A 12320-nucleotide genomic window follows, 5' to 3' on the forward strand; every position below is an offset into this window, starting at 1 on the left:
GTCAGCTGTAGAAATACTGTTAAATGAAACATGGGAGACTGTTGTTTAGCCTCAGATGAAACCAAATAGCTTCCCTCACATATTCAGGTACAGCTTTTAGTCCTGCCCAGGCTGATGGTTAAGATTCAACATAACTGTTCCAGTAGTAACTTTATCAAACCTGAAGCGTTACTAGAAAGAACTAGGTTTGTTGATAAATAGTGCCACCATGTGGTCAGATTATGGAAACGCAGGTACATTAAGCAATAAACTGCCCATCCCTTCAATATGAGAATGAAGTCAAATTAGGCCAAAACACATTTTTAGATTCCTGCTTTTTAAGTTACTTTTTAATACCTGGATCATCCCAATATGAGCGGTTCCAGAGACATGGCTTGATTAGTCTTCCCAGTTAGGATAACCCATTGATATCTGGGCGTAATGAGGAATTTTTAATATAATTTTAAAGATGAAATCTTTAGCATTTGAATAAAAGTTACTAATTGTAAGAAAAGCTTTAACTTGCAGTACAAATTACAAAAAACTACTGAAAATCATGTTTGTTGCTACTTCAAAAAAAAATTAGTTCAGACATTTCATTTAGATAAATTATGCATAATGTAAATGCTGCAATCATTTTAAGCAAAGAAATAGCTATTTCTCCACATACTACTTTGCAACACACGGTGCCAGTTTCATATTTAATATGTAACATTTTAGCACTTTATAATCCCAATGAGTAAACACCATCAGAGTCAACAACCTTTATTTATCCATATTGTGCCACTCAAAAAAGGGAAGAGGTGTTACAAGATTTCCCTTCAGAGACGTTTATATGGATCGTTTACACAATTTTTCTCTACAATGAGGCCATTGACAAAAATTAAGGGGGGAAATAAACATAGCTGTAACAGTGTAAACACATGGTAATATACATGAAAGAAAAAAAAAAGCAAACTCATAAGTGACAAAATTCAAATGTAGGGTAAAATAAAACTAAAGACTCCTGGAAACCCTATGTCTCTCAAATAACTCAGCATACATTTCTACAGAGCATGCAATAAGGCACCTATCTAACACAAGGAAGAGAACTATGCTACAGTCTGACGCACAACTGTTTTCCAAACAAAAACAAAATATTGCTCGCCAAAATGTTCACTCATAAAAACAGTCTCATTCCCTTTCACATAACCCAAGCCATGTTTAAAAAAATACATCAGTTTGTAAAAGATATCTTACACAAAACAGTAAATAGAGCGCAATCCATTGGACTTGAGAAAAATCATGTAAAATTATTTTCTATTTTAGTCTTAGTATACACAGCCTTGTTTTTGTTTTGGATCAAATGGTGAGTTTGCAGATCTACAAGTGTTACCTATATTCTATACACAGGCAATTAGTCTCTAAAGCAATAAAGTATGATATAGGATTCATGTACATTAGAACTTGAGTTCAGATGAAACCACGCAGTAAATAATTAGGACACAGGTCATGTTGTAATATTGTATCAAGTGGATTTTTATTATCTAATAGGCATTTACTAACGGCTATGTTGCATGTCAAAGAATCAAGCCAGGTTCACTCTCTGTACAACTCAAGAACTGTGTTAAACCATAAAGAGACGTACAAAATTCAACCTCATAAATATACAAGACGACTCGTGTCCGATGAAGCCCAATGTCAAAAAACAAGCTGCAAGGAAACAACTGCAACAATTTTCTTCTCATCTCCAAAACTCGGAACAAAATAAACTCATAAAAGGGCAAAAGAAAAAGTGGAGACAAAGTGGATCTTACTATCAAAAATGTCATCTTTTGGAACAGCACACTAGTCACCTATATTTATACATATAAAAGAAAAATCAACAAGTATTTACACTGGATTTTTGATATTTGCTTCACGAGTTAAGTGGAAGTGACTACTCAAACTGAGGAGACAGTTCTTTTAAATTTTGTTTGTAGACTTGGATATTTGAAGATGTAAAGCAAATATAGACACCTTGAGATAAATTGAATTCTTTTTTATCAAAAAAAAACTAGATGAAGCATATTTATTAAGTTACATATTTATCATGTAGATTTTTAAAAGAGTTTTGGAGGTCCTGAAGCTGAATCACTAGCAAAAATTTGACTCCTTCACAATATGCAGTTGTACTTTCTTTAAACTGAGCAAAAAGCTCTAGGTTCAGTTCTGAAACACACCTCGCAAAGTTCATTAGGGCAAGACATTTCCTTTTGAAGACTTCTGCATTACTGTTAATTAGACAACGAGAATAAAGTGCCGACATGACCTCTTGTCAGTAGACGTCGGCCTGACATTTTGTGTCCTGGTGATACAGAAAGGATGATCTGTGAAACAAATGAGTCAGGGTATTTGGGATGTCCAATGTGGGGGTTGGGGAGGGGGGCCTGCTCACTGATGATCTACATGGATCCTATGATGTCTGGAGAGAGAAGATGAATGGTTAAAGCCTTTTCCACACTGAGAGCATCTGTATGGTTTTTCGACAGAAAGAATGTGCTGCTTTGGGAAAATATTGTTGGGGAAAACCTTTGGTGGGGGAATGGGGATTGGGATGGGGCTGTACTGCTGCGGTTGTGGCTGCGGAGGTTGTGGCTGCTGCTGCTGCTTATTCTCCAGGTGAACTCTCTGGTGCCTCGCAAGAGAGGAAGAGTGATTGAATATTTTACCACAGTGACCACAGGTGTAAGTCTTTCCGTCTGAGTGGACTCTTTGGTGCCGTGACAGGGACGAGGAATGATTGAATCCCTTGTCACAGTGGTGACACATGTAAGGTTTCTCTCCTTGCTGGTGCACTCTCTGCTTCGGGGGAGTGCCGAAAGACAGAGCTTTCCCAGGTTGGGGTGGGGAAAACACCGGATTCTGCAGGTGGGTCTTATTATGGCGAGACAGCGACGAGGAGTGGTTGAAGCCCTTGTTGCAATGTCTGCAGGTGTAGGGCTTGCCTCCAGCGTGGACTTGCTGGTGCTTCTTCAGGTGGCGCTTGCGGACAAAACTCTTCCTGCACATGTTGCATTTGTATGGCTTCTCGCTCGAGTGGATCCTCTGGTGCTCCCGCAGAGTGGCGGCGGCAGCAAAGCACTTCCCACACTGAATGCACTGGTGGGGTTTGTCTCCGAGAACAATGGTGGCGTGCGTCTTCTGGTGCTGCTTCAGGTTGGAGGTCGTCGCAAAGCCTTTGCCACACTGGCCGCAGGTATATGGCTTCTCGCGGGCATGAACCTCTTGGTGCTTCTTCAAATGCCTTCTGCGGACAAAGCTCTTTCTGCATTGTGTGCACTTGTATGGCTTATCCTCAGAATGCATCTTCATGTGTTCTCTCAAGGTAATGGCCGCTGCAAAGCTCTTACCACACTCCGAGCATCTGTGCGGCTTGTCTGGCAAATGAATCATCTGATGAGACTTGAGGCTGTAGGCATCGATGACATCTTTGCCCATGATCTCTACTCCAGGGGGAACATAGGGCTTTTCTTTCATGTGAATTTTCATGTGCTGCTTGAGACTGGCTTCTACAGCAAAACTCTCACCACAGTGGATACAGATGTAAGGGTTGAGGTCCTTGTGGATCTCAAAGTGTTGGTGAAGATCAGCTATGCTGCCAAAGATCTCACCACACTCGTTGCATTGTAGGCCGTGAGCCTCGTGTATGATTACACCATTCTCAGACTCCACCGTCAGCTCCCCGCCATGATCAGACTCCATTTTAACCATATGCTCGCCTTCTGTTTTAAGCAGCACCTCTCCCAGCAGAGTCTCGGTTCCTGTTGTCTTGATCTCCGCCGCCGTGAAACAGTGAATATCTGCATGTTCCACCTTGATGTAATCATGGTCAGTCTCAGCTACAATTGCATCAACACAAGCCACAGCACCGAGTTCTGTCCCCAGCCCTTGAATCTTTAGGTCCGAGCCGTGGATCTCCAGCTCTAACCCACGCTTTTCCTCTGTCATGATCTCAGTTTCAGCTCCATAGTGAAGGTCGACGTGGCTATGGGCTATGACACACTCCGACCCAAGCGTGTCAAGCCCTGGCGTGTCACATTCAGTCTCTGACTCGGCCATAAGAACACACTCCAGCCCTACGGCCTCCGTTTTCTTGCCGGATGAAAAACAAACAAAGAAGAATCGGGGGTATAGAGTAGATTTGTTTTTTCTCGCTCCTGTTGCGCTGGCACTCAACAGTAAGCAGACCTATAGAGTAAGAGAGAGGGGAAAATGTTACAGAAAGCTACATAATGAGGAAAAATTAAGGTTACACAAACCAAATCTGCAAACCAACACACTCATGAAATGTTTACCTAAATCAAAGACTCAGAATCTAAATTAACCATAACAATATCAATGCAAGCTTCGGAAGTTAACATTTTGCCATTTTTATCGACTTGTGTTCTCATTTCAACTGTTTTTAAAGCACACGCTCAGTATCAAGTATTTTGTGATGCATTGTGCTCCAGATATATTCATGAGTACTTTTGGTTATTTTAAATGCATTAAGTCTAAACTGTGTTCATATTGTTTCAGCTGTGCTCTACAGTCATTCTTACATCCAGCAATGTTACACATTGAGGACATTTGCCATTACAATGTAAAACACAAATGAAACTGGACCAAAAGCCAAGTGAACCCTGACCAGAAGTAGTTAAGCATGTAATGTCGACATGTGACGCCAGATTTTTTAGCATGCACGTTAGAACTTTACTGCAAAGAGGTCAATCTACAAGGGCATGTTAACACTGGTTAATCTACAACGGCATTGTTTATTAGAATCACAGGTATTGATGACACACTTACAGAAAAATAAATAAATAATTATAAATAAATAAAGGCAATTTTAATCAACATAACTGTAACATGTAGAAAAGAAACTGATACACCAAGGGACAAGGTTTTTACATTTTATTTGATAAAATCTAAATTGAATTTAGTGAGTGCCGAGTTAGGCTATCTTGTTTGATAGTAATGAACTTTACATAAAAACAAATAAGCTAGACCAAAAGAGGATCATATTAGATCTGAAAGACAAAAAAAGGTTCATTACTGCACAGCATTAAGCCTAACAGAAATAAGCTAAAACAAGTATTTAGCTAATAAAATAGCAAAATTGGCTAAAGAAATGTGCTTATGCCAAAAATCATAAACTCAAAGGTTGACTATGGACAAACTGAGTTGTTTGCTAGCTACCCTGGTGCATAAAACAAGCTTCACTCTATTAGCCAAGCCAAATGATAGATTTGAGGACCCCACAGCACCATACTATAAACTTAATCCGCAGACTGCAGTTTCACGAGGCCTCACTACGCTTTGCCGTAAAGCTCAGCCTTGTTAGATGGCACACTTTTATTTATGCACAGGACCATTTTAGCAGCTGCGTTTTAGTTTCTAGGCAGTAACGCGTTTATTGCTAGCCTTCCAAAGCAGCTACAAATAGCATTAATAGCCGCTAGTTAGCTGGCTACGGTCGATGGGCGACTGGTTAACGAGGAACAGCATTGTGTTAGCGGCTAATTTGTTCGCGATTTAGCCAGCTAACTAGCTCAACGAGCAACAACCAGCGTATAAGTATTTCTAGCCAAGACATCGACAAATATTTTTACTTACAACAACCGAAGTGTTCGGTCAAGTGTTTTAGTGCAACCTGAGACGACAGTCGACACGGAAACTCTCCCAGTGTGATTATTAACAGGCCATCTTGTTGTGCCACACCAGCACTTAAGATGGCTGCCACTTGCTAACGTTAGCCAAGTTTAGCATACGTCGTTCGCGATATATTTAAACAACGAAAGAGCACGCTAAATGTATCACGAACGAACTCGATTGTACTCTAGAAAGCACGGAGACGATCAGAATAAATATTACGCCTTAAAGACAATTAGCGGGCAACCGACCTGACACATTTAGCAAGCTAAGAGTCGCTCCAAGTATCATTCGGGAGCTGGCTAGCCGAAACAAAGATGGCTAACAGAAGACGATTGTGAGCGGAAAGCCCGGGAACTGGGCGGCTGATACTCACCCGAAAAACCTAAAATAACAAAAGCTAATAGCTAAAACACCTAGATAAAACAAAAACCGTTAAATCAGGATGATGAAGCAGCTGTATAAGAGGACTAGACTGATCTGGGCTTCAAACCTCCTTCACTGCGGCAGCATCAGAAAAAACACACGTCAATGGCGGAGCACTTAGCGGCTGCAACAGCATTAGCCTTCTTTGCTACATAGCACCGACGCACAGCTAACAGTCCGGCTAATCCAGTTTGTTAGCTCGGCTAAGGCATCCACACCGATGCAGCTTGTATTTAGTTTAACATTCGCTTGCGGAAGCGTAATTTAAAAACCACCCTCTCAGCCAAGTTAAATAGATTAAACGCAAAATGAACAAAGCGGATATCGGGTCGTTTCGATAATAACTGTGCCTTCAAGCATATTAGGCTACAGATGGAAAGGATAACACTTCAGATCAAAATTGTACCAATCGAACTGCAGAGTTTGCCTGCTTTAAACGGCACACATTGTGTTACAACCAGTGCGGATCGAGGCCTATATTTTACATCACAGAGTACAGAACTGTTGACAAATACAGCAACCTCATACACCCATTAAAATGAGAAGCAATACGGTTACATAGACATTTAACAGCCGTAAATAATTCAATGCTAACCAGATATTAAGTTCCATTTAAACGATGGGATTAAGAAGGATCATATCAGTAAATCATCGCATGCACATACCCAACTTTCTGTTCTTGTAGTGTCTGAATGGTGGGGGGAAAAAATGGGGAAAATTGATTTTCTCTGACTTCAAACTACGGGTTTATGAACGGCTTTGCAAGCTGCAGTGAGTGAGCCTCGTCCTCCCTTCCTTCCTCGCTCTGCCTGTGAATCGCTGGCGCCACAGCTCATCTGGCGCCAACGTTGGAGGACTTTAGCGAAAGGAACCATTGTCGTTTCAACCCGGCGCGAAAACCACTATCGCCCCCTGCAGGCTTGGTGTATTAATGCATGACAGCCTTCTATATTTTTTATTACAGCTTTTTGCATGAATGATACTTACATTTCAGTTTCAAAATTGCACAAAAACATTTACCTATGTACCAGTTTTTTAAGTAACGTTTATAATTAGTGTGCAATTATAAATTATAGCAATTTTTGCAAGTTTATTAAAACATCTGATTTTTTTAGCAATTGTATATATTTTGTTTCTGTCCAAAAACACAAACTAGTTGCTCTGTTGAATAAAAACAAAGTACATATTAAAATTTTTGTTGAGAGAGAGATTTCTCTCATGATCAGTATGTGTTTCTCTCTCTTTTTCTCTCTCTCTCTTATTCCTTTCTTTCTCTCCCACACACACGATTGAAAGATCAAGAGAAATTATTTCCCTCATTGATCATGTGATTTTTATTTCTTATGGTAAAGCCTTGTTCTGAGTGTAGGGGAATCTGACTACCAAAATCCAAAATTCACTAATTTACAAACTAGTCACTTGTAAGAAAGATGCCACTAAGGTGTTACAACAGAAAAATACAAGAAAAAAAAACAAGTCTTAATTGTCTAAGTAAATCAATGCAAGGTACATTGAATTGCATTTTCTTTAGTCGCCCACAAGGCAAGTCTGAGTATACATTTATTTTATTCAAGTCCTCCACATGGACAAATTGGGGCTTCAGTAGCTCGGTGGCCAGTGCTACAGTTTTGTAATCCTGAGGTTGCAGGTCAGGTTGTGTCAGAAAGGATATTGATATTGGCTCCAAATCTTTCATGCAAGTTCACTCATTGTGGCAACCCCTGCAGAAGGAAGCAGCCAAAAGAAGAAGAAAAAACATCCAAAAGTAGGTAAAAGACAGCAATGTGTAATAGAAGCAGTGCAGCATGCCATGATGTTGTGATAAATGTTACCGATATACTACAAAATACACAGGCTTTGCACAGGAATAAATATTCAATGAGGTTGACAAGATGATGCTGTTTTGCCTGTTGGTAAAAGTTATGGTTGTTTGGGGAATATAAAATGTACAAAGGCTTTCAGAACTAATTACATCAAACAGAAGGTGAAAGAAAACCACAAAATATTCACAATAAAATACACCTTTCCATTATTATCTGTCAGAATCTGTCTTTCATTTTGGTAGATTTTTTTTTTGATCACCTTTGTGTCAGCTGGTTTTGTTTCAAGTACTTCCGCCCACTCCTTCACTATTAAATGTCCAACCTGGAATACTGGTTTTACTTTGAGAGTATACCACATAGCAAACATTTTGTCACATAGTGAGTCAGTGCCACAGTTTCACTGGAGCTGCATACTTGAAGGACTCAAGCTTCTGCTATTTATTTATTTTTATTTTTAATTTTTTTTTTACATTTGTAGTTATTTTCAACCTGTTTCTTCTAGAGGGTATATTATAACCCTCAGATTTTAATTTTGTTCTCACTTCAGCTGGATTTTATTTTATATTCTTGGGAAGAAAATGTCTCAGACTGGAGCTCTGGATATTGACAGGTATGGCAACGTGGATAGGTCTCGACGGTCAACCACTCGTAGCCAGACCAAATCCCAGGCCAAGTCTGGAGAAGTCTACTGCGACTTTTGCACCACGAGGAAGACAAAGGCTTCTCAGTCCTGCTTGGTGTGCCTGGCCTCATACTGTGAGGATCACCTGCAGTCGCACTATACCTACCCGACCCTGATGAAGCACAAGCTGGTCAAAGCCACGGGTCAGATGAGAGAGAAGGTCTGTGCGCAACACGACAAGTTGCTGGAAGCTTTCTGTCGCTCCGATCAGACGTTGGTCTGTGTTCTCTGCATGATGGACGAACACAAACACCACGACATCGTCCCAGCTGGAACTGAGAGGACTGAGAAACAAGTGAGTGGTGAACAGAATCAGTCTGAATACTGTGATGATCTTGTGGATTCGATTCAATTTTATGTTTGTGCTTTTGTACAGAAACAACTTGGACCCACACTGCACAAATCTCAACAAAGGATTGACCAGAGAATTAAGAAGTGGCAGGATCTAAGGCAAGCTGTTGAAGCAGTTCAGGTAGTCTTTTCTTCTTCACCCTAAACGTGGCATCATTTGAAAATAAATTTCAGTTTTTATTTTAGACCGCCAATTTTTCCGCTCTTGTGTATCTCATTAGCACTCAGCTAAAACAGTCCAGGAGGAGAACGAGCGGATCTTCAATGAGCTTATGCAACTCATTGAGAGGAAGTACAACGAGGTCAAGGAGATGGTCCGCTCCCACGAAAAGATCACCGTGTCCCGTGGCGAGATTCTGCTCGACCGCTTGGAAGAGGAGATCACCCTGCTGAGGAAGAGACACAACAACCTGGAGAAGCTCTCACGCACCGATGATCACATCCACTTTCTGCAGGTGAGAGGGTTCAAATGAACAGGTACTCATCGTGAAATTGTCCCATCTTCGATCCTAATGGTTTTATTTTGACTTTGGTCAGAGTTGGCAGTCTCTGTCTGGCCCCTCCGGATACGAAGACCTGAACAACGTCAGTGTTGCTCCCAATTACTCCTTCGATTCCACCAAAAGAGCCATTACTGCACTGAAGATACAATTAGAAGAAATCAGCAAAATTGAAATGAGCAAAATCTCCGAAAAAGGTGGATTACTTCTTCCCTTGTGATTTTGCAGTGATCTCTTTGGTTACTTGGGCTGTTTTGTTTTAAATAATTTTTTTTGTCTTCACAGTAAAGGAAGTGTACATCACAGAAGAAACTGATGCAAAGGCAAGAAGAGAATCGATTCTGAGAGCAGAAACAAGGAGCAGAGAAGAGTCAAGGCCAAATGAAGAACCGAAGACGAGAGAAGACTTCCTGAAATGTGAGTTAATGTGTGAATTGTTATAAATATATACATATATGTGTTTTTTGTCTGTCTGAACTTAGCAGCCATAGCAAACATCCCCCAAATATAGCGACAAAGCTATATAATTAGTGTTGCTTCGAATACGTCCAACGAGCCTAACAAAGGAGTGACTGATCTTGGTGAAACGACAGAAACCTGCTTGAAAGATGTTTGACAAACGGGTTCAGCAACATGTTTGAATGGAAACTTCCTGTTCAGTAGCCTATTGCTTAAACAAATACAGGTAACACTGTCCTTCACCTGTGTAAATCTTTTTTCAAACAACATGCCACACCAAGTCTTACACTACTCAGAGGCATGGCAAAATAGTAAAAAAACAAAACAAAACAAAAAAACACTCAGGAAGGACTCCTATTTAACATTTTCTGTATTTTCTTATTCAGACTCCTGTCAGTTGACTTTTGATGTCAACTCTGTCCACCGCAACCTTCACCTCTCAGAGGGATACAGGACAGTTACGATGAAAAGCGAACCTAGAAACTACCCTGATCATCCAGATCGATTTGATCATTGGCAGCAGGTGAGAATTCATTGCCTTCTGTTTGAATTTATATAATGGGACAACTGATTAGTGCCAGCACAATCAAGTAAACAAGGATAAATAATCAGATTTGGTGTATGGAATTGCTCTTTCTTTATTGTTGTTGGTTGAAAACTGCCATGATAGTAAAAGTGGTTAAAATCTCTCATTAGAAGTTATGGACACGCTGTCTTTCAGGTGTTGTGCAGAGAGAGCGTGTCTGGGACTCGCTGCTACTGGGAGGTGGACTGGCGGGGGACAGAAATCGACGTGGCCGTCACCTACAAGGGAATCCGCCGCAAAGGGAACGGGAACGACTGCAGCCTGGGCTGGAACGACAAGTCCTGGAGTCTGTACTGCTCCGACTCCAAGTACACGTTTGTGCACAACAACAGGAGCACAGAGTTCTCTGGTCCAGCGGCGTCCCGTATCGGTGTCTACCTGGACCACACAAGGGGAATTCTTGCTTTCTACAGCGTCTATGATAGCATGAGACTTCTGCACAGAGTCTTCACCTCCTTTACTGAACCTGTCTACCCTGCTTTTAGTGTGTGGGGCTTTGGCTCCACTGTCATGCTGTAGCACAGGGGCCTCAGGATTACAGTTTTTATGGTACAAACTAATAATATTCTCAATATTTATAGTAAACAATAAAACTGGGTGTTTACTTTGGTTCTTTTTCACATTTTTCAGTTTTTATGGTTGAAGCATTATACAGTTTAAGGGGAATCAAAATTATAGATTGTGTTTTTGAAAAAAAGAACAAATATGGAAAAAATATTTTTTATATTTGTAGCATTTTTATACATCACAAATAGTCTTGTTTATATTAATTTTATTTTAGCTGTAAATTCAATGAAAAATGACTAAATGACTAAAATTAAGGCAAAATCTGCTACATTTCTTCGACAAATACGATACACTTTTAGCAGAGAACTTGGTTTTTGAGACACGTTCTTTTAAACATTTGATAGTGCTGAGGAAACTTTTTGTATTTGAAAATGGATTGCTTTTTGATAGAAAGCACATGAACAGGATTTTGTATGTTATTTAATTTTTGGTGCTTATTCAGTAAAAAATGTTCTTCTTGAGCCTAGCAGTAAATAAACAATTAAATACAAGAATCATTATGTTTTGAGTGATTTTCATCAATTATGTTGACATAAAGGCAGTGAGAATGTTCAGAGAAAACCGTTTGCTGAGTTTATTTGGTATCTGTTTGACTGTAAAATACTTAAATTTTGTTTTATAAATCTGATATTGTGCAGCACTTTTCAAAACCAAATTTACAAAGCTCTTTACATCAGATAGAAACGAATAATAGAGAGAGTTTGCCATTCTGACTTCTAGTGAAAAACTGGTCCCAGAACTCTTTTAAGGGTTTATAGATCCTCTCTGGTTTGTGACTGCCTTGGGATCCCACAGGAGGAGCTGGGGAGAGCTGCTCGGAGAAGTAAGTTTGGTTTTTGCTCCTGGATCTGTTGCCTCAGTGACTCAATCACAGGTAACCAACCAGTAGATGGCGATAGAGACTATTCCACACTCAGGACTCCAGAATCCATAGACCCCTCTTGTTCTGTGGCACAAGTATCACTGGTTGCACTTAGGATTGCTCTAGTTCAGAGATTCTTAACCCATGGGCCGCGGCCCAATTGTGGGCCACGAGCTCCACCTTGAGGGCCTCAAAAGAACAACAGTTTTTTAACTTTTGGCCGCAGAGGGCCGTGGGACCGCACCAATTTTGAATGAAGTGCAATACACTTTCTCACCACTAGTAGCGGTAGTGCGTCACTCAGATGTTTAACTAATTTTTTTAATATGTAGAAGAAGAACCTTAGAAACTTGCCGAGAATAGAAACCTTTTTTAAATTAAAAGCAGAAGGCAAAAATGAAGGCAGTCCATAAAAAAACACCAGTTTGTCATT

At 40.3% G+C, this 12320-nt stretch overlaps 2 protein-coding genes across 4 annotated transcripts; one reads left to right on the forward strand and one right to left on the reverse strand.

Moving 5' to 3' along the window:
* Window positions 1–728: 728 nt before the first annotated feature.
* si:ch211-198a12.6 (zinc finger protein 883) lies at window positions 729–6927 on the reverse strand. Of its 3 annotated transcripts, none has more exons than XM_014025496.1 (2): window positions 6723–6927; window positions 729–4188 (listed from the first exon to the last, which is right to left on the reverse strand). In XM_014025496.1, exon 2 carries the CDS (start codon window positions 4057–4059, stop codon window positions 2392–2394), a length of 1668 nt encoding a protein of 555 aa, XP_013880950.1. In that variant the 5' UTR covers window positions 4060–4188; window positions 6723–6927; the 3' UTR covers window positions 729–2391. The 3 variants fall into 3 exon arrangements, with proteins under 3 accessions (XP_013880950.1, XP_013881017.1, XP_013881082.1); XM_014025563.1 differs by lacking the exon at window positions 6723–6927 and adding an exon at window positions 6008–6242; XM_014025628.1 differs by lacking the exon at window positions 6723–6927 and adding an exon at window positions 5596–5780.
* A 1212-nt stretch (window positions 6928–8139) lies between these two features.
* ftr14l (finTRIM family, member 14-like) lies at window positions 8140–11522 on the forward strand. Its single transcript, XM_014025830.1, has 7 exons — window positions 8140–8857; window positions 8939–9034; window positions 9135–9368; window positions 9451–9610; window positions 9699–9830; window positions 10259–10395; window positions 10594–11522. The coding sequence occupies exons 1-7, from the start codon at window positions 8459–8461 to the stop codon at window positions 10975–10977; spliced, it is 1542 nt and encodes a 513-aa protein (XP_013881284.1). The 5' UTR covers window positions 8140–8458; the 3' UTR covers window positions 10978–11522.
* The last annotated feature ends 798 nt before the right edge of the window (window positions 11523–12320 follow it).

This window comes from Austrofundulus limnaeus, unplaced genomic scaffold, assembly GCF_001266775.1.
Source record: "Austrofundulus limnaeus strain Quisiro unplaced genomic scaffold, Austrofundulus_limnaeus-1.0 Scaffold0, whole genome shotgun sequence".
Lineage (NCBI taxonomy): Eukaryota > Metazoa > Chordata > Actinopteri > Cyprinodontiformes > Rivulidae > Austrofundulus > Austrofundulus limnaeus.